At 42.6% G+C, this 27627-nt stretch overlaps 2 protein-coding genes across 2 annotated transcripts; both read left to right on the top strand.

Annotated features, from left to right (window-relative positions):
* Positions 1-182: 182 nt before the first annotated feature.
* On the top strand, positions 183-12513 carry LOC138603579 (cystathionine beta-synthase-like). The gene is made up of 15 exons (XM_069675440.1): positions 183-262; positions 4721-5021; positions 5344-5450; positions 5605-5739; positions 5847-5926; positions 6914-7118; positions 7223-7314; positions 7409-7534; positions 7618-7702; positions 7790-7895; positions 8535-8612; positions 8705-8839; positions 8930-9038; positions 9241-9325; positions 11448-12513. The coding sequence occupies exons 2-15, from the start codon at positions 4729-4731 to the stop codon at positions 11579-11581; spliced, it is 1770 nt and encodes a 589-aa protein (XP_069531541.1). The 5' UTR covers positions 183-262; positions 4721-4728; the 3' UTR covers positions 11582-12513.
* Positions 12514-13883: 1370 nt separating this feature from the next.
* On the top strand, positions 13884-26374 carry LOC138603618 (uncharacterized). Its single transcript, XM_069675488.1, has 10 exons — positions 13884-14011; positions 15519-15664; positions 16915-16996; positions 17105-17240; positions 17436-17641; positions 17773-17909; positions 18070-18211; positions 18302-18583; positions 18718-24055; positions 25205-26374. The coding sequence occupies exons 1-10, from the start codon at positions 13886-13888 to the stop codon at positions 25213-25215; spliced, it is 6606 nt and encodes a 2201-aa protein (XP_069531589.1). The 5' UTR covers positions 13884-13885; the 3' UTR covers positions 25216-26374.
* Positions 26375-27627: the final 1253 nt, after the last annotated feature.

Here is a 27627-nt window from a genome sequence, read left to right as displayed (position 1 = left end):
ACAGCGCTTTCCCGAACCCTTATTGAGAAATCTCTGCTGTGATTGGCGGAGCGGACCAAACAGACGCCCTCGCCGCAGCCAATCAGAGCGAGACTTAAAACTTTGCCTACGTCCTCCCTCGTTCGGTCCACGTGTTTCGTCACGAAAACCGTTGTCTTTGTCGGAAGTTGCTCACTCCGTGGTGTTGTTCTGAGGCAGCGTGTACGTCGGGGTCATCTGTGATTCTTCCTAACACGTTTTTTGGGCATATTTAACTCAGAAGGTGAGTGTGAACTGAAGAGTAAGGAAAAAATATGCGGTGAAATGAAAAATGGTGACGTTAATACACGTGGTTTTTGACGTTTGGTGACTGAAAGCCGTTCTGCAGACGCTTTTTCTGATGCAATATTGTCCTGCGTAGTTAACGTTTATTTTTTTGACTATAAGACCGCAAATTGTACTCGGTTTATGTGTCCGCTTATTTGCAAACACGGTAAAGGCAATATTTATTATTGTTTATGAAATTGATGATAACCATTACGTCTACATTTAGTATTTTTCACCATTCATTCAATCACCGCTGAATCGTCCTAATTATGTTTTTTTAACGCATTATTTCGTCCTCGTTTCACATGCCATTTATAATATTTCAAAATATTGCTGCATTTTTCCTCTCCCTACCGTTCTTTTGTTCCATTTCTGCTGGATGTCATGGCTTATATCGTGCTAATTACGGTTATACTTTTAGGGTGTTAGGAAAAATTAGCTTATTTGCTCCTTATTTCTTTCGATTAATCACTTGTTTAATGTCATACAACCGTGACAAAGTACGTGTTTTGTTTCACAATCCAAAACACCAAAATATTATGTTTTTATAAGGAAGAAATCTGGCTATTATTCTCATTTAAGGAGCTGGGAACGATTCAATTTTGGCATTAGTCCTTTCCTAGTAATTAAGGGCTGTTAAAAACTAATGTTTTAATTGGCGACTAATCTGCCAGATATTTATCCGATTAATCGTTTAGGCTAAACTGGTTTAAAGACGTTAAAGAGCGCTGGTGTTGTTAGATGAGTAGTTTAAAACACAATTTATTATATTAAAACACTGACAAAACACCAAATTTTCATTTTTAGAACCTCGACCTGTATATTTTGTCTTGATAAATGATTAATCGTCAAATAGTTTTGGTTATAGCGTATCCGATTTGAATAGTCATTCTTTCAGCTGACTTTTACAGAACATTTAATTTCAGCAGAAGTCATAAATGCTTATTATTTTCTATATAATGGTTCGTTATAATTTGGCCTCCTGACCATGTGTTGGGTTTTTAGGTGTCCATGCCTGCACTTTCACATTGTGTGTCCCCTCGCAGCATTCCTGCTTTTCACATTAGGCCCACCATTTGTTATGGCTGAGTGACTATCTATAGTGTGCTCTCCTTGTGCCGTCCACCAGCTGATAGTTTGCTTGTGTTTGTTGCTGGCAGAGCAATTTTCCAACTGGCTGCCATTTTTACATACTATAAACTTTAAAGGATTGCTGTTCTTTCAGAGCACTAAGCATACCAATGCAGATTAGAAATGCTACAACTTAAGCAGATAATCAAGTGTGAGTAGGTAAGAATGTTCTAGGGATATTTCATTAGTTTGGCGTGGATGTCACCGAGGTCAGATCAGGTGATTCATTTCCCAGAGTTTTCCCAGCCTGGGAGGTATCTGAGGATTTGTTTCTTGGCAGCAGTGTCAGATATTAAGGAAAAACCGAAATTTCTTCTCATTAAATCCTCCTTCAAGCTGTCTTTGCCTGGGCTTTTTGCCACATGTGCTCTCAGGGAGGATCATGTTCCTCCTCGTTGAACTCTGTGAGACCACCACATACCACCAAGTCGTTCCCACATTTACCACGGCAGTTGTAGCCAACGTAACCTTAACTTGTAACCCGGCCGCAGAGATCTGGTATCAAGAGTTGCATGTGGGCAGGAAAGAAAGGTTAACACCATAGATTGGTTTCTGCATCCATTTCAATGGGGGGGGTGGGACAGTTTGTTTGCAGTGATTGCTTTTTGCTAAAGTGGAGTCTTAGTGAAAAGACGATTTTATTTACTGGTGCGTCACTAAGTCTGAAGCAACATCCCCCCGATAGGCACTTTTTCTCTCCCATGCAGAGATGTTTGCTTAAGAGGATGTAGTTGGATCACAGAGGCTGAACCAGTGGAGTCCAAGAGGGGCCCTGGGTTTTAACAGCTGGCCTCGGTGTGTGCACTGTGTGTTAGTGAAGGTTCATGTGCTGCCAGGTCCAGTGGAGAGAACCAGTGGATGTATTTATGAGTTGATGCAAAGGTCAGCGTTAAAATCTACTGAGGCCTCTGATTTGTTGTGTTTAAGATTTTGGGAAGTTTCCAGCTTTAGAGCCGTGACTTCCGGTAATGTTTTTGCTAGAATATATTGTTTTTTAAAGATTATTTTTCAGGCCTTTAATGCCTTTATTTATAGAGAGGACAGTGGATAGTTTTGGAAACCGGGGAAGAGAGAATGGGGGTTGGAAGTGAGCCCGGGGCCGCCTCATAGAGGATTGTAGCCTCTGTACATGGTCCGCCAATTTAACCACTGAGCTAAAATGACTTTATTTTATTATCTTTATTAGCACATTTATTGCTTATAAAAAATATTGCTGGTAATAAAGTGAGAAGACTTCAGTGATGAACGCCCTTCACTAATAGGGGTGTTATACATTGATATGCATCCATACATCAATTCAGTGATCAAAGATTCAATATCGACGACACAAAGTGCAAACATCGATCCACATTGTCGTCCTTTAAAATATGCTTTTATTTTGAAATTTCTCATTGCACACCTATATCTAAGCATGAAGTGGATAATGGTAAACAACCAAGAAATATATCGAATCAACATCAAAGAATCGATAAATATATCGTGATAACATTTTAGATTTTCACCCCTATTCGCGATTAACGGAAGCTCAAGGTGGTCATGGAGTTTTTTTGTTTTTTTTTAGGTGCATACAAAGAAAAACCCCCTGCAAATCATCACACAAGAGAAGCAGGAACTTAATAAATGTATTTGACTAATTAGTTTATTGCAAATCTAAACAGAAAAACAACTTTCCTCCGTCGTCTGTTTTATCTTTCAGGCCTTGTTGATTAACCCCACTAATAGTAAAAAACAATGTATGACTTCTTTTGTTTACTCGTACTGGTTATATTTATAACCCTGTTATCCAGAGCTCCAGTGTAAGATAATATTTAGTTACACATTTGTGACTTTTACAACCAACAATAAGTCATTTAACGTTCATGTCCACAAGATAATCTGAGAACACAAACGTATCCGAAGAATTTAAAGTATTGTCTTCTTAAAGTTGTGATATGTGTGTCTCACAAACACAGTCCCTACCTCTTACTCATACGTGTCCTTCCTCTGTTTAAACAGCCATCGAATGACGCAACATCAGCACAAGCTTGATCAGCCAAACATGTTTCTTTTTCACGCTCTCAGTTCTGTTTTCTCAGGTAGAACTTATGAAAGCAGAAGCGACTGGGCTCATTAGTTTGATCAACGAAACTTTGCCAAAGCAGGTGTGAAACGGTGAGGCGATCAAAGAGCGAGAGTGTCCTGCCAAATGATTCTTTTTTTAATGCTCATATGACTCAGCGGTAATAGAAGAAAGGGGCGGTTCATTGTTTGTTTTCTTCCTGGTCCTGCTTATATAACAGTTTGGTTAGAACTTAATGTATTCATGCCTTGTTTGTGTAGGATCAGATGTTGGGTGGCGCCCTTTAATTTATGAGCTTCTTTTGTTGGCTATTGTTGCGACAAACTGTTGTACAGTTTGTTACATCAGCTTTTTTCTATGGCTGGGTATTAAATGTACGGTTCTGGAAAAGATCTGTTGAGTGTTGGAAGATTTCAAGTACAAAAGTCTTCTTAGTCTTGTTTACTTTTTGATCCAGAGCCATCTGGAATTTGTTATAACTATGCCACCATTAGGTGAAAAACAGGGCGGTGGGGGCGCTGTTTAGCTCAGTCGGTAGAGCAGGTGCCCCATGTACAGAGGCTACAGTCCTCGTCGTACTGATCGCAGGCTCGACTCCCGGTCTGCCGATCATCTGTGCATGTCATCCCCCACTCTCTACTCCCAACATTTCCTGTCTATCTTCAGCTGTCCTATAAAAATAAAGCCAAAAGGCCAAAAAAATAATCTTTAAAAAAAAAAAAAAAAAAAAAAACAGGGCGGTGTATCGGCAAGAATATCGCGATACGATGCGTATCGTGATACAGGGGTTACTGTTCAATATATCGCGATACTGTCGCCGATATATTGTGATTTTTGTTAATTCTAATTTTAGATTTAAAAGAGTAAATATGGATATATAAATAATAATGTTTTACAATATTTTCATACTTGCTAATTAGCTAACATTAGCATGCTAACAGGCTAAACCGTGATGGTGTTTGTGCTGAACAATGTTAGCATTTTGCGCAATGTACTGCTGTTGCTAGCTAGAGCCTGATAGAGCTGCTAGCATTGACTTTAAGCTTTTAAACAAGATATTAGCTCATGAAAGTGTCGGGTCTTAAACTTTGCTTTTACATGGCACCCAAAATTTAGGATTTAGGATGAAATTTAGATTTTTTCTGATTATGTTGTAAAAACATTTTTAACTATGTCAATAAATGTCAGTTTATTGCATAACACTATTTCCTCTGTTGTTTCCAGAGTAAGTCATGCCGTCAGTTCCCTCAACCAAAGAGGCCGTGGTCAAGGCCCCCGTCTGCCCCCACGCCGCCAAGCTGCTCAGCCACACCAACGGAGACGGCAAACTCCGGGAGGGTTCGTTCCCGCTGAACGGAGTCGACAAGCTGCACCCGGTGGAGCCCGAAGAAGCCAACCGGACCATTCAGATCAACACAAAGAACACCAGCCCCGAGAGGAAGTGGATCCGGCCCGACCTGCCCAGCCGCTGCAAGTGGAGCCTGGGCGCCTCGAAAGCCGACAGCCCTCACACACAAGTTCCAAGGTGATTCTGATCTTTAACCGGTTTACGTGCGTGAGAAGTGTTATTATTATAGAATAATGTGTGTGTGTGTTGAAGTCGGGGAAAACCAGTTTCGTTAAACCCCAGGGGAGTGCCGCTTGAGAGATTGGCAATTAACACTCCTGGAACTAGTGAAACAAATGTAAACAATGGTTGTTATCTCAAACTTCTGCTAGTGGAAAACACTTTGAGTCTTGCGTTGGACTGATTTTTCTTTACAGTGTATCTTCAAACACAGGAGTCGTGTCTCTGAATGTGTACCTCCTTTGTTGTAACATTGCATTCTCCCTCTTTCTCCCACCAGACATGTCTCCCCCACCATCCTACCAAACATCCTGCACAGGATCGGAGACACTCCCTTGGTACGCATCAACAAGATCCCCAAAGTGTTTGGACTGAAATGCGAAATACGTGAGTCACCGCTCGCACAAGCACAGACACGTCCTCACACCAGACAGAAGGTGTAACTGCCATGTTTGTATCACTGATACATCATAAACATGCAAAGTATACAACATATATATTTAATTTAGCCTTTAAATTGTTTTTTTGTGTGTATTTCTAGTGGCAAAGTGCGAGTACTTCAATGCCGGCGGCAGCGTCAAAGACAGGATCAGCCTCCGCATGGTGGAGGACGCTGAGAGAGCCGGACTCCTCAAACCAGGAGACACCATTATTGAGCCCACCTCTGGGAACACTGGTAACTAGCTGCATGTGTTGCTATAGGAGGGGAGGTATTTAAAGGTACAAACGGTGTGTTTAAGTGCAGGGTTGTAAATCTTCAGTGTGTGTTCTTCTTGTTTGTAGGGATCGGATTGGCCCTGGCTGCTGCTGTGAAAGGTTACCGCTGCATCATCGTCATGCCCGAGAAAATGAGCATGGAGAAGGTGAGTGGTCAGTCGGTCGCAATGACTGTATAATATATATATAAAGATGGACGACGCGTCTCCATCTGTTCCCGCACGTCAGCGTGTTTAACAGCAGAACAGCTTCTTGTGTTGGTCTGAGGTTAATGTTCACTGATATGTAAACGTCAATGACTGTAGTGATTGTTTTAGTTGCGTCTCCTCTCGCCGTTCGTCTTCCACTCTGCTAATCCGGAATTGATCGGCTGCAGGAGCCGGATTGGTCAACAGAGCTGTCAATCATCCTTTTTACAGCATCGAATTAAAACTAAACTTGTCAGAAACACTTGGACATAAATCAGCATGATAAGAACTAACTTTAATGACAGAAACCATGTTTGAGAAACATTTATTTGATTTTATAGTTTGACTCATGTCCCATCTGTTAACATGGAGGAGGCGGGCTTTATGACCTAAACTGCGGCCAGTCAGCAGGGGGCGATAGAGAGGGTTTGGCTTCACTTTTCGGGTGCTGTCATGTCGTCCATCTTTTTATTCAGCCTGTCACAGTAACTGCACTTGCATTTAAGTCGTTTTTTTAAACCCTTGGAGTGTTAATAAATAAACCAGTTCCTCTTTTATAGCCAGAGCATAAAAATGAAATTGAGTGCAGGAGACGAGCACCTGTTTCCTGTTGAATTTGACTCTTTGCATTCCAGGTATTCTGGTTGTCAAAAACGACTCCATTAAATTATATCTTGTAGGTATTTGAAGCCTCTTAAATGCTTCTGTTTAATGACATCAGTTGTTTAGTTAATGTCCAAACCCTGTGTAAACAGTCCTGCCATAAAAGAGCCACACTGACTCTCCTCTGCACAAACATGTTACACAATGAGATAACACCATGAGATGTTGATAATGATTGCCGAGCTTCTCAGCTCTACTTCCTGTCTTATCTGAATTGGATTAGCTGGCATGAATTATTTACATCATCACCTCATAATAAATCGAATGTGTTTTTCCGCACAGGTGGACGTCTTGAGAGCTCTCGGGGCCGAGATCGTCCGCACACCCACCAGCGCTCGCTTCGACTCCCCGGAGTCTCACGTGGGCGTCGCCTGGCGCCTCAAAAACGAGATCCCCAACTCCCACATCCTGGACCAGTACCGTAACCCGAGCAACCCTCTGGCTCACTACGACACCACGGCGGAGGAGATCCTGGAGCAGTGCGACGGTACGAACAGGAACAATAAAATCCTTCCATCTAACTCCTCCTGCTTTGTTGATTTTGTCTCAGAACATTTGTATGTTTCTCTAAAATCATCCCCGTCTGAGCAGGTAAATTGGACATGCTGGTGGCAGGTGCCGGCACAGGAGGGACCATCACAGGCATCGCCCGCAAGCTGAAGGAGAGATGCCCCAACATCAAAGTGAGTCACTGCTTTGAGTCACGGCTGAGAGGACGCGCGTGATAACCGTCTTTAGAGCCGCACATTGTTAATGAATGGTTTGTGTCATGTGCAGATTGTCGGTGTTGACCCTGAAGGCTCCATCCTGGCTGAGCCAGAGGAGCTTAACAAGACTGATAAGACCCAGTACGAGGTGGAGGGCATCGGGTACGACTTCATCCCCACCGTGCTCGACAGATCAGTGAGTTCAAGTCACCCTTTCTCCTTACGTCCTGTTTTTTGCTTCCCTAACAAACATTAAAACAACCTGTGTTATTTTTATAGGTGATTGACACCTGGTACAAGTCAGACGACGACGAGTCCTTCAACATGTCCCGCATGCTGATCAGAGAGGAGGGCCTGCTGTGCGGTACGTGCCCGAACAATCACCTCACTCGGAGTTATAATGTCAGCCTTTGTTAGCGTGCGATTAAAGCAGCCTCTTTGTCTCTAACAGGAGGCAGCTCTGGGACGGCCATGGCAGCGGCAGTGAATGTCGCCAAGGAGCTGAAAGAGGGGCAGCGCTGCGTCGTCATCCTGCCAGACTCCATCCGTAACTACATGTGAGAATCAGTCACACAGAACTTTAGTTAATAGTTATGGACACAATTAGGGCTAGGGGCCAACATGAACTGAGTTTATAGTTTGACTCATGTCCCATCTGTTAACATGAAGGAGGAGGGCTTTATGAGCTATACTGCAGCCAGTCAGCAGGGGGCGATAGAGAGGGTTTGGCTTCACTTTTAGGGAGCTGTCGTGTCGTCCATCTTTTTATACAGTCTATGGGTGAAACCAATGCCTTAAACATGCATTTTTCTAATAGCCAGCAGGGGGCGCAAAAAGAAATCAGTAAATCAGGGTATGCCTTAAGGCATGGCTACCTGTGATTGACAGGTCATTACCAGCACTGTCCGCCCCGTCATCCTAATATGGTCACTTCCGGCTCCAAAATAAAAACAAGATAGCAACGTCCAAATTCAAAAGTCCAGGCAAGTTAACGCACCAACGTGGGACATCACGGTTGCTATGCTGGCTCGCTATATACAGTACATTACTTGTTACTAGCACCTCCTTGTGGCCATTCAAAGTATCTTAACCAGTGTATGTTAAAGCTACAGTACATGGCTTGATCGTAGAGAGGTCTCTTTCGGTTAGTCTTTCTAACGATGACATGCAGTAAAACTTGATTCTTTCCCCTCCAGGTCTAAATTCCTGAGTGACAAGTGGATGGTTCAGAAGGGCTTCCTGAGCGAGGAGGACCTCATGGTGAAGAAACCCTGGTATGTCTCATTAAAGGCTTAACCCTCTCCTTGTTAAATTCTCCTTTTATGTTTGGTTCTATAACACCCTCTTGTTTCTTTCTGTCCATCAGGTGGTGGAACCTAAAGCTGCAGGGTTTGAACCTGTCCGCCCCGCTCACCGTCCTGCCCACCGTCACCTGCCAGAAGACCATCAAGATCCTGAAGGAGAAGGGCTTCGACCAGGCGCCTGTGGTGGACGAGGCCGGGTGAGAAAAGAGAGACACGAGCCATCACTGACATGCCGTGTGTTTTACTGCCAGAACTCTGTAGACTCTAACTTTGACCTCTGTGTGCAGGTTAATCCTGGGCATGGTGACTTTAGGGAACATGCTGGCCTCTGTGCTGGCAGGGAAGATCAGGCTGTCCGACCCGGTCAGCAAAGTGCTCTACAAGCAGTTCAAACAGGTCAGACACCAATGAAAACACCTGTTTGTGGCTCTTTTATGTTTATATGCTAGCTCCTTAATTCTGATTGGCTGACAGCAGCTGCCAATCACTCAAGGGGAGGCTGTTATTGATGTTCCCGTTGTTCTTTTATGTGTTATTCTTCTTGTCACTTTGTCACCTTTTGGTTTGCATCTCGTCACTCTCTTATTCTCCGTCTTAGATCCGTCTGACCGATAGTTTGGGGAAGCTGTCTCGCATCCTGGAGACTGACCACTTCGCCCTGGTTGTGCACGAACAGATCCAATGTAAGTACAACACAACGCCATGCACTCACACTTCCTTTAGAGCCCATATTTTAAACTCTTGCGCCCTCTGGTGGTGGTATGGAAGAAGACACTTTAATACACATAATAAGACACAATCCTTCTACTTGCTCTGATTTAAACAACATTTGATGGCACATGTTTGCAAACAGACAATCAGTGCCTCCTTGGGTTGCACGTGCGGGGTCAATGCCTCACTCAAGGACACACTATTGACAGCTGCATGTGAACACAGGACCCTGCTGCACCTTCACGTTTACGATAAGGCTGGTGTAGCTCAGTGGGTCGACTTGCTGCTGATTCATGAGGGTCAAAGTTCAACTGCAGAAAAAGCATCCAATAGAGAACCCAGTACTGTCCCTTCAAAGTAAAAGCTCGAGGTGCGGAGGAGACTTCAAAGGAGATATAGATATAAACAGCATCTAAGCCGAGGAAGACTTAGATAAAGGGCTGTTTCTTTTATTAATTATTTCCCATTGATTGTAGGTGTTGCATAATTTGTAGGTTATCAGCGTTTCCTCTTCTCCTCCGCAGCTGTATCATTATAACCCTCATTGAATGCCAGGGGACGAGTGTCACATCAAAGCTGGGCACACGCTGAACTTTGCCTTTGGGTTCAAACCGTGTGTGTGAGAGCGATTGCATAATGCATAAAAGATCGATGCTGTTCGTGCTGCACAAAAAGATCTCGTCATAAACAACAAAACATGCCGGCAATATTCGGCTCCGGCATCAGCACCAAACCTCCTCGTATGGAGAGTTTGAGTATTTGCTGCCAAACTTACATGCGCGTTATATACATTATTAGATAGAATAATAATGATATGGTGGCTGAAATAGTGATTATTTGAGTTGAAATGAAGGTCAACCTTTTCTATGTGAATTCAGTGCATAATTTGCACCCATATGACGACGCTAAGTCCTTCATAAGGATGCTTTCTAAACGAATAACTTTATAAAAGAATGTTTAACATTATTATACTTTGTCCAACAATTCTAGTGTGGACCACTGTCCTTAGCCGTGATGCGCTATTATGGAGAAACTATACATTTAAATTAGAGAGAGACCGATATGGTTTTTCAGGGCCGATACCGATTATTAGTAGTCAAGGAGGCCGATAACCGATATTTGGAGCCGATATTCATTTGCAGTAAAAATGAAAATATTGGCGTCCAAATTCTGAATAATACAAACTCCAACACTTAACTTTGTTTAAATGCCTTTAAGCATATGTTTATTAAACTAACAAACAAAACGCGCAGGGAGTTCCCAGGGTCAGCAGCATCTCTTATAAAGTTAACTGAAAATCTAAATAAATAAATAAATAACTTCCTGAAGTTTTATAAAGTAAATAAAACAAAGTTAAATAACTTTTTCTCCTCTCCGCCGTGTGTGTGAGCACTCTGCATGCACAGCTCTCACTGCTGATTGGCTGTTACCCGTGCCACGGCTCTGCGTGTAACCAATCAGTGCTGTGGGTGGGACCATGCTGGAGACAGAGTAGTGACTGCAGACAGAGAGGCGCGGCTGCATCGGAGCCAAAATAACCCAGTTTTAAATTGATCTCTTATCGGCCGTCGGATTAAAAAAAATAAAAAAGAGAGACCGATATGCGTCAAAATGCGAATATCGGCCCCGATAATCGGTCTATCCCTAATTTAAATCACACAAACATTAAATCCAAAACACTGTTTTCTGCATTAAATGTACTCTAAATGATGTTTTCATATCGGACCCATATTGGCTGACTAATATACAAGTCTGGCTTTATTTATTACAATGTAAAGTTATTCAAATATAGACTTAAATATGAAATTGTGGCTTTAATTTTTTTTTACAAAGGTCGGGGTGTCAGTTTAGGTCAGTGGTTAAAGTGCACGCTCCATGTATAGGAGCTCGGCCCTTTGCGCCATGTCATCGCCACACTCTCTTCCCATATTTTTGACTCTATGCACTGTCTTATTAAATAAAGGCAGAAGGCCAAAACAAACAATTTAAAATACATGTTTTTTTTAAAGCAATCAATAATAATGTCAGGCGGCCAACCTCTGTTCCAAACCTTTATCATCTTCATCACTCTCTTCCTCACTCTTCTTCCTCCAGACTTGACAGACGGCTCCCCGAGTCTGAAACAGATGGTATTCGGGGTGGTGACGGCCGTCGACCTTCTCAACTTCGTCACCGTCCGGGAGAGGAGGGAGCGATCCATGTCGGAGTCCACCGACGAGCTCAACTGAAACAACCAGTACACACTTGTACATTTCTTCCACGAACATAAACCACAGACAGGTTCAGAGTCTTAAAGATTGCAAACAATAATCCTGTGAGGTTTTTGATTTACTTAACCTGCTTTATTCCACTTAAAACAATATTGATTCATATTTTTTATGTTTAAAGTCTTACGATATAATAAGCAAAATATGTTTTACCAATATGTCCACTTGTGATGGGATTACTTGATTATACGTTTTATGTTTGCTTGTAGTGCTCAAAGCGGATCTTTTGTAAGTTTTTAATTCTTAGTTTTGTATCAGAGTCTTGAATAGACGACTCTTGTTTTTTTTTTGTCTCGAACATTCATGATTGTTTCACTGTGGCCTTGTGTATCAATCAAACAGTAATAAGACATAGAATAGTATGAAAGCCGCATTCATCTCATGTATCAAGATAAGACTAGTAGAGTTGCTGTATATAAGCATATTATTCTTTCCAGTGCTGCTTGTTATTTGCTTCTTTTCATTTGTGTATATTTACACAAAAAAGTGCAGAGTGTAATCATTTTTTTTGAAAAAAAGAAAAAAAAAAGTCCTTTCCCTCTTTTCTTCCAACACAGCGTCTGTGATGTGACTGTAAAGTTGTCTTGACTATTTAATCTTAGCTCTGTCTGAGAGAAACGTTTTGTATTGCATCATTTTACCTTAATGAATGTGTATGATTTTAAATAAAGTTTAAAGGAACTATGGAACTGTTTGGTTAGTCTCTTACTGACTCTCAGTATTGAAGGGTTAATACAATGTTAGCTTTGTTGTTTACAATCAATTAGGCAAATGTATTGCCCTTCTATAATGCATTTGTATCTGTGAAATTCATTCACAAATACAGAGTACTATTTTATGTAGATGGAAATATCCAACTAAATATAATTAGTAATAAACAACATATTAAAGCTCCTGTGAGTAACTTTTGTTTGTGTTGATTGTGGCGCCCCCTGTGGGCAAAGCCATCTGATCTCTTTGCTTATTATGTCTTGTACTTAAGTGGTGGTTTTGAACAAAAAATCTCATCCTGCTTTCATGCCGAGATCAGACTACACGATATTTTTGTCTTTCACAATGGTCCCCATGTCAGATTAATTGGTCACAGTGGCATAAAGTCGTGCCGTGTTTTGGTCCGGAGACAGGCAACACTCCAAGTATGACGCCAACCAACCGTCGTTCACGATCCTGCGCGAGTGCATAGGTCATCGGGGAGGCGCGACAATCATACATTGACGCTTCATAGCACTCTGTCCTCCTATTGGTCAACGTCAGGGACATGTCGTAGGAGATGTCAAACTAGGAAGGAAAATACAAAAAATTCTGACATGCTAGATTTCTGGTCGTGGTGTGGAGCGTCCCAGATGCAGCATCCCTGTACACTACACTACACGTCCGTTCATCATTCCCGACATTCCATTCGGGCCCAACGCTGGAAATTTGTCAGCCACGACGAAATCGTGTAAAAATGTTTAAATAATGTATACAGACATAATATTATTTTTCTATTATAATGTTTAAAAATCGGAATCAGAAATATTCTATTTATGTCCGGGGGGAGGGGAATTTGGGCGTTGCAGTTGCTCTGACAGAGAGAATCATGAAGAAATATATGGCATAAAATAGAAGTATGAAATATGTGCATTATATAGACAATAATATAAGAAATAAAGATAAAGGTTAAATGCTGATAAATATAATTGCCAGAATAAAGTTTCATACAAAATAAGAGTTACGATGCCAAAGAGTTAAATACAAATAAGTGTTATTTACAAATAAACAGTACATGGCATACTGTATGTCAACGTATTGCGCAGTTGAATTATTGCACAATTATCCAGCTTATGTGCAGTAAGAGTTCAAAATGTTTAAAACATGAATGAAAATGTCAATGACAGTCATGTTAAATAATTCATATTTATGTATTGTAACGTTTTGTAACAGCAGAATGACTCTAATAGATTCATTGGTCATTTTCCTTAGTTCTTCCTTTGGGGACGCAAATATCAGCACTCATTAACGCTGTGTTTGTGTCTGCCATGTGGTTTATGGCGCATGTAACTGTGTACTCCTTAAACCGTGAAGGCGGGGCTTCATTAGAGGCAATCTGTTTTAATTGCGGAGCTCAGACTCCGCCCTTGAGACCTCTTCCCCGGTGTAAGCTGGTTTAAAAAAGGAGCAACCCCTTCACGTTTGCTGTATCCAATCAGCGCTGTCAAGCCGCTGACCGTGGCGATGTATGTGTTGTGTGGTAGATGCAGCTACGAGCGAGGCTAGACAGGCAGTATGGCGGAGGAGGGCAGTGTGTACGAGTCAGAGGGGATAGAGGAACAATTACAGAGTTTGTTGAGCCGCTACTCGAGTGATGAGCTGCGAGCGGACAGTAAACCGTTCTGCTCGGACTTTTGCAAGGTAAGGAGCCGCGGAAGTTGGTGACAGGCTTGTTGTCGAAGATAAGAGCATATATGTGAGCCGACTCCCCTCCCCCAGAAGTGGCCGTTACACCACTAGCATTAGCAGTTAGCCTTGTTAGCACCAAGCTAACGAGTCGTACTCGGGTTAAAAACAAACACAATGCCCTCACGCCCTTTTAACATGACGTCTTATAACCCAGACTCACATTCAGGTGACGATATCGAAACGTACGAGTCGGTAAATTAGTCAATATTTGACAATGCCTGGAACTGCATAGCTAGCAAGCTAACTCGGCTAATCAGCTGCCAAGCTAGGCAAAAGTTAGCATAGTTAACACGGTGAATGTTTACTAAACTATCAACTTTTTGTACGATGGCAACACATTTCGTCGTCATGTCATTAGCAAGGAGCTTAGCAGACGTTAGCTAATCTCTAATTTAAGGTTACCCTGTTATTTAAAGCCTCTTTATTAAAGCTTTGGCCATAAAATCCAACTTCAAATTGGGCTTAATGACCTATCTCAACCCCCAACAGCAACAGGACATGTTGTTACTGTAAGTGTACCGTTGAAGTAACAAATAGACAACATGTCTGGTGTGACAATATGTTCTTTACACCCTTGAAAACACTACAGTGATGTATTAAACCAGTCGGTACATATGTAGAGTGCATTTAAACGTCAGTTTTCCGTAGTTGCTGGTGAATGTTTGACGGTAACAGTAGAGGGTCATCAACAATGTTGTAGTTGAAATGAGTTTCCTGTTGACAATTCTTATGTTGCTACTGGTCTATTTGCAAGCCAGTCAAACTTTGAATTCAATGTTTTGCCCAGTAAGGAATCAAGCCTGGATATGAGCTACGAAGAGTTAATACACTTACACACTTAAGTTATGATTTTTTATTGATTTAGTGGTTAACTAGTTGTAGTGTTTGGACAAAGGCCTGAGAACATCAGTTGTGACAGTTAGCATTCACAGGATTCCAGTGGTGCACAAAAGTGACATGTTCTATCTCCACCATGAGAGGGCAATATAGACACATTACCACAGGTGAGCTATTGTGTAAATAAGAGTGAGACTGTAGTTGCAGGGAGCCTTGTACATTGCGGTTGTGGTAAAGGTTTGTTTGGGTAGAAAGCTGCAGTCAAAATGTAAGCGTTTGCCAGGTCGTAATTCACTGTTTAATACGTATTTTGATTTTAGCAACAATCCAATGCGCGCAAGGGAGCGGGTTTTCTCTTTGTTTTTAATGTCATGCAAAGATGGCAGATACTATTTGCAAAGCTTCATCTAAAGATAAAGTCAAAAGACGTTAAGTCAAGAAACTGTGCCAGTCAGGTTTTTGTTAATACACTCATTGTTGCAGCTCTAAATGTTTGGTGTTGTTAACACTGCGTACATTCCACTAGGCTCGGTTTATACATAACAAGCAATGAGAGAAAGTGTAAATTGTCCTGACAGTTTTGTCTCTGACTCGTCTTTTGTTTTGCCTTCTCCCCGTGCAGCTGGTGGAGGAGAATGCCTCTCGCTGGCAGGTGCCACGGCCTCAGCTCAGAATCCTTGAGACATCGCTCCGCTACTTCACCCGAGCCTCCACCTTCTTCGCGACAAACTGTGATCATGTGTTCCACACACTCAGTAGCCTGGCCTTGTAAGTACACAGACAGATTTAACTTGCTGTTTTAAACATTTGCAATGATACGATCAAATGACGGTGTTTTCAATTGAGGTTTTCCTTGTGTTTGCTCGATGTATTCCAAACAGTAAACATGTAAAGTCTGGTGCAGCCTCTGTAGAAGTCTGGAAAAACAAGTCATAATAACTTGCAGTGGCAGAAGTAGATCATGTAACTTGGCATGAGAAGACACTTCAAATGACTGCAAGCTGAATTTGCTGTTAGCAATAGCAGCACACTGTTCTTCTGACAGAGCTACAACTCCAAGCACAAATATCTTCAATTTGCTCTCACTGTGTTCACATTTCTAGCCAGAGCAAAGCCAGTGACAGATTAAATATTGACCGTGCAACTGCAGGCAGAGGCCTTTATAGCTGCCACTAGCCCTTGGTTCTTATTTATGCTAGTCCAGTGATTTCTGTGGGAGCCTAACAGTTTCAAAACAGTCTAACCTTAAAAGTTTATTTTCTAGCATGCACAATGTGTTACACATTAGCGTGGTTTATTGCCTTATCTATCTCACTCATGCTAGCTAATGTTAGCCACCTGAGACAGCAATTATAGCAACAAGCAAGTTGACAGTCGGCTGAACTTCCAGACTTCCTTAGTAATTAAATTATAGTAGATGTATCTTTTTACTGTTGGGTGTTTGCTCCTTCTTTGTGCAGTTTTGCTCCAGTGTCACATTTGTTTTATTGTAAGTGAATGAATTAAACCTTTTATTGCCCCCTAGGGAACTGGCCTTGCACAATTGGGCTCTTGAAAAAAGACACATAAAACATCAGACAATACACACACCCAGAAAACAACACAAAGCGTTGACCAGAGAGAGCGTTTTGAAATGAAATAATTACCTTGTTTTTATTTGTCATCTACCTCTGGAGTAGTCTTTTGGGAGACGGCTATATATACAGACATATATTTGGAGACAGCTGGTGCCGATGGAGGTATAAGTTGATAGTGTTTGTTGGCTCATGCAATTCAGTTTGTGAGCCAGGAAACACCTGGCAGTCTGCCAGCTGGTGACCCTACTCCATCCCGTCTTCCCCCAGGGCTTCCCTCAGCTTCCCAATTAAGAGCATTCCCCTGCCTCTTTACCACAGAGGGTATCTTTACATCCACACAAATAGTGTTGAATACTCCGATTCCAATAGTTATGAAGTAGGTTTAACAGTTTTAAATGGGGATTTGCTCATGGAGTCCAAACAACTTTGATCTGTTCGCAGGAGTGTTTTTGAGTTGCTGCTGTTCTTTGACCAGAAGGACTTCCACGAGGAGCCACTGAAACGATTCACTGATACATTCCAGGTGAGAATAAAGTTCTTTAGGACATTACTCAAATACCTGATGATGGTCTCTCAATATATTCCTTGAGTTATAATCACTTAAACCTTTTTTGTCCTCCTGCTCTTTCAGGAATGTCATTTGTCCCTTGCGAGGCACCAGAATGTTCACTTACTTCAGGTGGAGCGTTTGGTTCGAGGCAGCGGGCCTTGGGCCAACCCAGCCTTACAGGCAATCCTCAGCGAGTCCAGTTTACCTCAGAGTGAAGGTCGGTAATATAACGTTGTTGGCTCTTGGTTCTGTGTTTGTCTTTGCAATTTTCATCTATTTGTGTAAATAATGCTTTATGTTTGACTGTTTACGCAGTAAATATATTTATAGGCAAGTGTTTGCATTTGTTCTGCGAAGCATCCTAACCCTTAAAACCTTTCGCATCTCTCTTCACTCCTGACTTTTCCCTCAGTGGATGAGTACATCAGCTCCGAGCTGCCGGTGTTCTTTGAACTTCGGGTGCGCTACCTCTTATCCTCCGAGCAGCGGGTCAGTGAGGCTGTGGCCCTGGCTAAGTGTTGCGCTCGGCATCCCTCAGCAGGACAACACTTGTTCTTCCTCCAGGTCTACCTCACGTGGCTTCTCAAAACTTCACAGCATGACAGCCTACACAGAGAGGTGGGTGGACTGTTGTGAGCTGAATACTTGCATGTCTCTGAAGAGAAAATTAACACTACTTTACTCAGTTTGTTAACCGTTGCTTTTCGCTAAGCTACAACATAACACTTTATTTGTCCTGTGTTTTTCAGGTGGCTGACCTTAATGGCAAAGATGCAATTCACATAATCTGTAGTTTGGAGTCTGAGGAAAAGGATGAGTTGCTTTTAGCTCTCAGCAGAGCTTTCCTCTCCCAGCAGCTCTGCAGGGGAGACATGTCCTATTTGTGGTAGGTAAACCTAAATTTGATGCTAATGCATTGAGACATTTGACACCAACAGAGGCCTGTTGTGCGTTTCAAAATTCTGCATACATACATGCACGGCCACACATTTATTATCTCTCCATTTAAGGAAGCATTAAGAAGAATTTTTACTACTTCTTTGCAGTGATCTTGTCTTCATTTGGAGTAAACTTCATAGTCGGTTGAAAACATCCAAGCCAGCTCTACTTGAAGAGAGTCACCAGCTGATGCTTTCTGCCACCAATGTCAACCCAATCTTCCCATTCATCAGAGCCATAATGCAAGAAGTAAGACATTGAATCTATTTTGAGTAAACAGGAAGAACATTTGCTGTCGTTATGCATTGAATTGTAACAAGTCTTTTGTTTGCGTCTAAGCTGGGGGAAGATGGAATCCAATTTTGCGTGGAGCTTTGTGCTAACGCTCTGGAGTCATGCCTTCCCTGTGATGTCATCACCAAGTCCCTGATCTACAAAACCATTGCTGGTCTCCTACCCAGTGACCTGGAGGTTTGCCGGGCGTGCGCTCTCCTTGTTTTTTTCCTGGAACGCTCCATAGAGGCATATAAGATGGTCTACCTTCTTTACATGCATCCTGACCAGGAGTACAATGTGGAGTCCAGCCCCATCAGAAATCACGTGCGCTTCGAAACCCTGCAGGTAAAGCACCTTTCTTAACAAAACTTGGAAGACAAAAGTCATAGTTTAGAATCTGTCAATCCAAATTGTTGTTAATATACTTTAGGTCTTCCAAATTGTAGTACTATAACATTTTCTTTTCTATCTGTCCTCAGGTCTTGAAAAAGGATCTATATTTTGACCCAGAGTTTTGGAACCTCATCGCTTTGCGGACCAACTGCTTGAAGCTCATGAATGAGAAGGTGGTTAGCGCTGCCCTGGAAGAAATCATGGAGGACAAATGGATCCTTAAATATTGCACCAAAGAATCTGCGTTACGGTCAAGCACACAGAAAGACAAAAAGGGGGCGATTCAGGCAGCAGCTAAGAAGCGACACCATAAAGAGGATACTGACATTGCATCCAAAAGATTAAAGACGGGCCCCGGAAGAGCACGGCTAAACGTTGACAACACTGGAAAGAAGAGAGGCAACCAAGGGTCACGACCATTCAGGGACGCATCAAAACCTTTGCGGCGTTCATTTTGGCAGCTTGACAGACTTCAGGACAATGTAGCTTTTGGGAGTGGAGAACTTAGACGCACTACGCGACTCTCGGAGAAGAACCCACCTAAACGGAGGATTAGAAAACCCAGGTGGCTTTTGGAAGACTCAGGAACTCTTGAAGGGAATAATGTTCCTTCCAAGATCAAAAGGCATGGGTTGAAACATGAAAAGCCCCATCAATCCTCTGTCATAAAGAGGGGTGAAACTGGTCAGTTCAAGAACAGTGCGAAACACAGACCTTCTGTAAACCCTCATTTAATGGAGAGGGAAAACAGCAGCAAACTGCAGAAAGAGTTAAGTTCGGACTCTGTCAGATCAGCCAACCCTCCACAAGTAATTCTTGAGCTCTCCTTACCAGACAATGAACTGATGGGTACATTTATTGAGGAAACTTGCAACAGACAAAGAGGGTTCCCTCAAGTTCTCCTTTATAGACCTACAGTGAAAGTTCCTGCAGCACCACAACCTCTAAAGACTATGCATCGCAAAGAGGTGGTTCTTAGAGCGCGGGATCCTGCCATGTTCATACAACAGTTGCACTGTTATGCTCGGCGGCAGAAAGGAAAAGGTAATGGACCGAATATGCAGGGCTCGGTATCAACTATCACACGATCCTCCGTGCAAGGAAGTCCTCCTAAAGAACCACAAAGAAGGCTTCGTGAAAAAGTTGCAGCTGAGACGAAAGTTGGAATTGCCTCTCAGGCAAAAGAAACCTTAGAAAGAGTCCCTCAAACTCAAACCATAAAAGCAGTCTTACGAAAGACATCATCAGCCAAAGAGCTGTCTGACAAATCTGCTCTTGAGATGAAAGATAACAATGCACTACGGATGTCAGCAGGCTCTGAAGTGACAGAAGCCCCTTTGTTAGACAAAGTCCTGCAAAGTAAATCCTTAACTACTGCAAGAGAACTCTGTGAAGGGTCTGCTGTTGAGATGAAAGTCACAATTGCATCACAAACTCCAACAGCCATTAAAGCGAGTCAACCCCAAGGTCTAGATAAGGTCTCCAAATCTCACACTGTGAAAGACGCTTCAAAAACCACGACATCCGCTGAGGTTTTGCAAACGTCAACTGTAGACAACAATCCGATGGTACCTACTGATGAAAGGCCAAACACTGGAGCAGCTGATCTTGTGCTTTCACAATCTCAAGATGCTTTTAGAAATCTTAAACAGGATGTTATGTCAACCCCCTACCAGACTGAATCCTGCAAACGTTCTGTAGTCAAAGCAGACACTCCAGAAATGCCTACCAATGTCAGCAACGGTATTTCAGAAATGGATGTCATCGATATTTCAACCAAACTCCCAAAAGGACATGAAAATGACACAACCTCTGAAGGATCAGTGGTCACTGTAAGTAAGACAAAGGCTACTTATAGACCTACAGATCCGGATGGTATAAATGACATATCTGCTCTCACACTGGTAACAGAAATGGTCACTGAACTTTCACCGGAGAAACTTGCTCGAGATCTGGAGAATCAGAAACCAGCAGCTCCAGAGAATGGTGCCTCCAAGGAGTCAAAAGCTGGAAGTAAACCTAAAGTTCCTCACAAATTACAAACTACCTCCAGCTCCTCGATAGCAGAACTTGAAGACTCAGACGTTTCTGATCTGCAAGGGAAGAAAGAGGGCCCTCAGGATTATGATTCGGAAACACCTGAGGACGGTGAAGCTATAGAAACGGAGGAATCGAGATTGGTGTACTGTTGTACCTTCTGCAACAAGGTCTTTAAGGGAAGCCGTGTTGTAGCACACGCAATGTTCCATTATCGTAAAGACGAGTGCATGTTCTGTGGGACGATGTTCAAAGACGACCTCCTGGCCATGATGCACCTGTCTGATCATATCGAGAAGCTAAAGAGGAGCAAAGATACGTCTAGTAACAACGCACAAGAAAACTTGGTCTCTGAGACCAAAGATATCTCCTCTGCCAAAGCTAAGACCACAAACGTTAGAGGAAGACCGAGGAAATCGTCCATCTGTCCTAAATCAATGAGCCTTCCAGATTCAACCCCATCTGGATCCAGAAAGTTAAGATCCAATGACAAGCCAGTAGATGGTCCATCTTTACAAGAAAAGAAACAAAGCAAAGACTCAAAGCACATAAATAGTAAATTCACTGTTCACAAGGTTAATGGGCATATTGGTAAAAAGAAAAAGCTTGGCAGACCGAGAAAGGTCACCTTAAACTTGGAAGCTAAGCAGGAGATCTCCCAAGAAAGAAGAAGCAACGTGGCTGAGAATCCAAGGTTGCAAGGAAACAAAGACGTAGAGGTGGATTCTGCAACATCAGCTCAGAATAAAGAGTTTTGCCGTTCCACTGAAGGAAAAATGAAGGAGATGGAATCACTGCAGGTCCAGAAGACAACAGCAAAACAAGATGGGAAATCTGCTGCTGATGAAAGTGTAGACCATCAAGAGAGAGTCTGCTGTCCTGTGGAAGGTTGCGCCTGGTTCACAGACCTGTCAAAGAACCGTGTTGCACTCCTCTACCACGCTATGGAAGATCACCACGGTGAAATCAAACCTTTAAAACTGGCCTTCCGCATCGGAAACGGCAAATGTAGTGTCTGCATGAGGGTTTTGTGGAGCTTTGAACACTTTCAGCACCACGTTGAAAGACACAGACTCACCCCTCGGTACCCATGCCCTCATCAGGGTTGTCCTTTCAGGTTCAAAACTGGGATGGAAATGAGACGGCACGCCAGGAGGCACAGTCCGCTGCAGGCAGCGTGCTGCCTCCCTGGTTGTTCTCAACTGTTTATTTGTCTCTGGGCGCTGAACCTTCACGAAAGAGAGCACTATGCTTCCAAACCTTCTAAACCAGACAAGAACTCAAACGAACCAACAGTTGACAAACATAGTAACACGCCAGCTGGGAAGAAACAACCAGATCATAAGCCTAAAGATACAACTGCTACCACTACTGTAAAGAGGACTGTTAGTGCAAAAGCTCTTCATAAATTAAGAAGACAAAATACACGCAACTCAAAAGAAAAACGTGTTAAGGCTCCTCCTCGGACCTCTGCCAGAGCATCTTTGGTGAACCAGAAATTAAAAGACAGCAGTGAGACCAACGTCTTGAAGAATCTCTCTAACAAGGACACCTCTGCACAGCCCTCAGGCCCTACTCTGAGATTAAGGCAAACATTGAGAAAAGTTAAAGCAACAAAAACAACCCTGGGTCACAAAATCAAAGGTCACAAAATCCTCCCATCCTCATTGTTCAAACACAATATTAAAGTGAGGCATAAATTAAACAAAATGCAGGCCAAAGTCAACATAAAGGGTCAGAAAAGAAGAGGCCGTCCTCCTAAATCAAAGAAAGTTGTGCACGATGAAAACAATACGACAGGTCACAACAATGAAACTGTGACAGAAGAGAATGCTCGGCAGAAACATCAGAAGAGCGCTGATCAGCCTACAAGCCCCACTAAAGCAGCAGAGGCCACAAATGAGATCATAGAGTTGAATGAAGAGAGTCCGCAGGTCCAAGATGTTGTTAAAACTACGGAAACATCGATCGATAAAGAAGATCAGAAGAACGTGCAGATAAGGAAAAATCATGTCAAACAAAAGGAGAGCTTCCATCGCAAGACTTTAAATCAATCAGTCGCCACCACCTCAGCAGACAAAACACAGAAGTCGACTGGTGACAAAATAAAGAAACTTCACAAAGCGAAAAGGCATACTGCTCCAAAAGAAAACAAGTCTGAAAACATAAAGGTTACAAATAGCAACGCCAACACAGAGATTATCAAGAAAAAATGTCCTCTTAAAGAATCAGAGCCGACCTCGACAAAGCCGGTTGAGTCAAAATCAGTTCTCCCACAAGCTGAGGCAAAAGCAGCAGTGGAAAATCCTGCTGATGAGGAGGGAAAGGTGACAGATTCAACACAAGACAAATCTGTTGATTCTGTCCCGGCTAACAGTTTAAATGAAATCGCTGCACCATCCACGAGCTATGGAGAGAAACCTCAGAAGGTAGCAACAGAAAAGTCAAATATATCACACATTACAAAACAAAAAGGAAAGAAAGAGAAGAAAAATCCTGCTTCTTCAGACTCTGGTAAGAGAAAAAAGCAGCACAAAGACGCTAATACGAAAGGGGACAAGAAAGTGATCAAGCTGAGACGGCCGTGCAAAGACGGGAAGAAGAAAGCAAAGTCTGTAGAACAAATGGTTGAGGCTAAAGACGCAGCAGAGAGCTCTCCTGATGTGGAAGGACAAGCTAAGGATGAAACGGCAAATGCAACCCTTGACAGCTCCGGTTCCTCCATCCCTGCTGCCACTACTAGCAGCTTAAATGAAATGACTTCTCCACCCACCGTCGGCGAGGAGAAGACGCCGAAGGTTACAAATAAGGAAAAATCAAAGAAATCGCACGACCCCAACAAAGCAAGGAAGAAACGCAAGGATGCTGTTAAAGAAGGGGACAAGAAGATTGTCAAGAGAAAACGCAAAGATCAGTGTGTTCTGTTGGCATCTAAAAAGTCAAAAACAAGTCAAGTGCAACCAGTCGGTGATGTCAGAGCAGAGGGAATGGAGAGCTCTGTACGTCAGGAGGAAAAAACGTCACAATCCACAGCAAGAAAGCGCGGACACTCCGCAGCAGTGAACGGGCAAGAGGTACGAGAGGAGGCAAAAGCCGTAGAGTTTAAGCAAAATCTCGCCGAGTATGGGAAGAGGCCGTACATGCGCCCGCCACCCGAAGCCTACCTGGATGAGAAGTACATCACGATGCCAAAACGAAGGAAGGAGACGCCGGCGTCGACGTCGTCTCAGAGGAACCCCTCTCCGGAGCAGGCGAAGGTCACAGCGGCTCTGCAGAGGCAACGATGTGCCAACTGTTTCGCTACTTTCAACACGGCTGAGGATCTGCAGAGTCACCTGCAGCTGCAGAAGTGCTCCAACCTCTTTGGATTCGACTCTGATGACGAGGGTGAGCAGTCTTCATTATTAGAATCTATAGTTAGTAGTTAATAGATTTGGGAGCATCCATTGACAGTGCAGGCACTCTTGTTTCTGTTGGTGAAAATCGAAGCATAGCAAAGTGTAGCGTGTCCCTAAGTCATATTCTCCTTCTTTCCTGTATCCTACACAAGCAGTGGGTATGATTTTCTCTGGCTGTTGGCATTCTTCAGACTGCTGTTACTTAAGAGTCCTGACGTGGAGCTCTAAAATGCAGTTATTGTCGTCGGTCTGAAAGAGTCTGGCAGTTATACTCTAGAGACTTTGGAAGAATCTATCGACTCATTCTCAGTCTTCAGGCATGTGTTTACAAACCGAAGCTGGGATTCTTCAGGGTTGTCATGCTCAAACACAACTAGTTTGCATGATGCATTGTGGCACATCGTGGGGACGGTATAGTTTAAGGATATCCATTTCGGTTAATTTTTCTACAGGCAGACCAACACCTATTAACCGGCAACTAAAAAGTAGCACCATACCATAAATGAGGCAACATGATCCCTCCTCCATGTGTCGGGGGAACAGACCTCAACACAACACCGGTCGTTTATTCACATTAGGGGGCTACGTTTTATAGCTAACGTAAGCTAGTGTTAGCGCTGTAGGGGAGCTGGAGACATGCACGGCACTCAGGAGCTCGCATGCTTTGGCTTAATGGCAAATGAACCTATAGGCTGACATGCGTAACCGGTCAATAATATACTCGGTGGTTAACTGTTAACATCCCTAATATGGTTAGAATGTTGAGATAACTGCACAGCTTTTCAGACAGTCTCTGCTTGATGGCATTCACTCTGTGTTTTAAGAATACAGCTTGAGAGAGAATCACAAACTCTGCCTACTTTTTCACAACTGGTCATAATTGTCAGATTATACTGAAAGATATAGAAGTTTCCAGATGCAGCCCCATTTATTTATCGGAGAGGTTAGGACCAGCCGAAACAGAGAGAGAAGCACTATTGAGGCTACAATCTACCCATAATGCAACACACGCCGTAGAAGCTGGTGTTACACTAGACTTTTTAAATGTAATCTCCAGGGAAAAAGCCTCATATTTGGGCACTTAACACACAATTTAATGTGTCATTGTTTACTTTCATGTTTTTTGTTTCTCTTTCAGGCAACAGTTGAACATTTATTCAAGGAAAATTGACATTTTGGATACATAATAGACCGACCTGTGAAGCCCCTGGAAGGATCTTACCTCAACAGATCAGTCCTCTGTTGGATGCCCCCTCTGCAGACCGAGGACTGAAAGGGTTACCTGACTTTTGCAGCAGCATGTGCCTGTACACGAGGCCCGAGAGCGGCCAGAAGACATGAATGGATAAAAGGACGACAGGACCGAACCGCAGTCAGACTGTTAGCAGAACAGCTCGTACTGAAGTGCCTGCTCTGGAACCGCCGTGCTGTTTCACGCTACTTCACCTGGTATGGAGACATTGTGGCTTAAAGACTGGACTCTTGAAAGCTGTGAAAAAAAACAAACTCATGAGGACGAGGCTGCTCCTGCTTCCACTAGGATACATATTTTTCACATCAGTAAGCCATATAACGCCATTGTTTGCTTTTTGCACTGTTTTCTCATAAGATTTCTTTCTGCTTAAACTAATAGGGATTGTACGACGAGTGAAGCATCTAAAAATCATGCTGTTTTAACTTTCTAAGGTTGCATATAATTAGTCTGAACTTTGAGAAGTTGTAAAATTGCTGTATCATCTTTGGGAAGTTTTTATGTATCATTCTTGTTTAAAAACTAATTGTATTACTTCTACAAAGTTCCCTATGGGGTTGATTAGGCCTGTGCTTGTCCTTACCATGAGTAACCAGTAGGGGTCAGTGTGCACCAATCTCTTTGTTATAATAACTTTTTTTCCCTTGCTAATCATAAGATGATATTTGCTCTTTTTTGCTACAGAAAAATGTCTACATTCAGAGCTGCTCCTCCTGTATTTATCACTGTAGGGACCCACTTCCTATGTGTATTTCTTTCAGCAATAATAGACAAAAAACGTGCCAGTTTGTTTCTTTTAAGTTGCTGGATCATCCGCTGTCAGTGGAGCAGCTGACACTTGCATTAATGTCCATCACATAGATTTTGTTCAATTTTAAAAAGACACATTATGATCTCTCTGTTAGGCTGAATGTTCTCTTATAGGATACAGTTATGAACAAGTGTTACGGGGGAGGCGGCACCAGTTTTTCACGAGCAGCAGCAGGTTATATTTATTTATGTTTTATTTTCTATCTTTTGTAAATATTTGAAGATTTCAATTGCTTATTATATAACGGGGTGTTGGAGTTGGGGGGGGGGGGGGGGTTTATATTTTGTCCTTGGAAGAGAAAATAAAACATTTCAAATGGCATCTTTTCAGTTCAATACACCAGGGATGTGAAAATGTGTTTGAAATGTGTGGAAATATTGAACAGGTATTTGAAGATCAGAGGAAGCTCATCTATTATATATCTTTTAAAATAAGCACCACACGTCTGGGTAAGTGCCCCACCGCCTTCGTTACATCACAATTATTAATGAAAGGAAAGAATATTTATAAATATCAAACTATTTGAGTTTCAATTAAAGCTTTGTGATGGGAAGGAGCTGAATCCACAGCTGCAGTCAGAAGACCTGGATCTGCACCAACTGCAGCCTCAGGCGCAGACTCTCCCTGCATGAAACCACATCGACATTTCAGGGTGAATTATAAAAATCAGTTTTTATTCCGCCTTTCAAATGGATGCTTTTTCTTCCTGTGGTTATCATTAGACTATTCAAAGTGCTTTATAACCCCCTTCAGTCGAAGTGAGATGTGTAGCTTCCTGATTTCATGTCCACTTTCTGTACAAAATTAGCTTATACGTGTTTTAGGTAGCTGAGGCTCTGTATGGCTGATGGCAGTGTTTTATTATGAGATCAGACAGGCGGTCACATGGGCCAGACAGAAAGATGATCTCTTTGTTTTCCATCTGAGTCAATATTGTTTGTTGTGGTAGACACAGACGGGGAGAGAGAGGGAGAGAGGAGCGAGGAGAAACCGGAGACCACAGGAAGAGCCGAGTTCCCACTCACAGGTGTGTGTGTTTGTGCGTGCATGAAAAGGGGTGGAGGTACTTTCCCCATGATTGTCATTTGAAACACGAGAAACCTCACGTGCATTTCTCATCCACTAGTTGCCAAAGAGCTTACATGCAATTGGGTCTTTAAAGGAGCAGTGACAAATTTCAGTCCCATTGTGTGCATTATTGTTGTTTTATACGGGATAATAGCAACATGCAGAGGAGTAACTTTTCTGCCATAACATGAATATTATATGTAATAGATTTTTATGCCAGATTATGACTGAATTTGATTGGTTTTCTGCAAAAAAAAAAAGGTACAATACGTCACGATTTCGCCTTTGTTGGTCTGGTTGACCAGTGTAAATCAACCACGAGTGTTCCGCGAGAGACTGCCGGTGTGCCTTCGGAGGTCGTCCAATTATAGCCTACGTAATTGGTCCAGAAAATGAAAACGTTCCGGAAAAGAATTGAGTTGAGCTACTT

This window comes from Semicossyphus pulcher, unplaced genomic scaffold (assembly GCF_022749685.1).
Source record: "Semicossyphus pulcher isolate SPU_LCO1_2020_fin unplaced genomic scaffold, fSemPul1.0.p SCAF_24, whole genome shotgun sequence".
Classification (NCBI taxonomy): domain Eukaryota; kingdom Metazoa; phylum Chordata; class Actinopteri; order Labriformes; family Labridae; genus Semicossyphus; species Semicossyphus pulcher.
The sequence above is the reverse complement of the archived record's forward strand: the minus strand, read 5'-3'. Positions and strand labels throughout refer to the sequence as shown.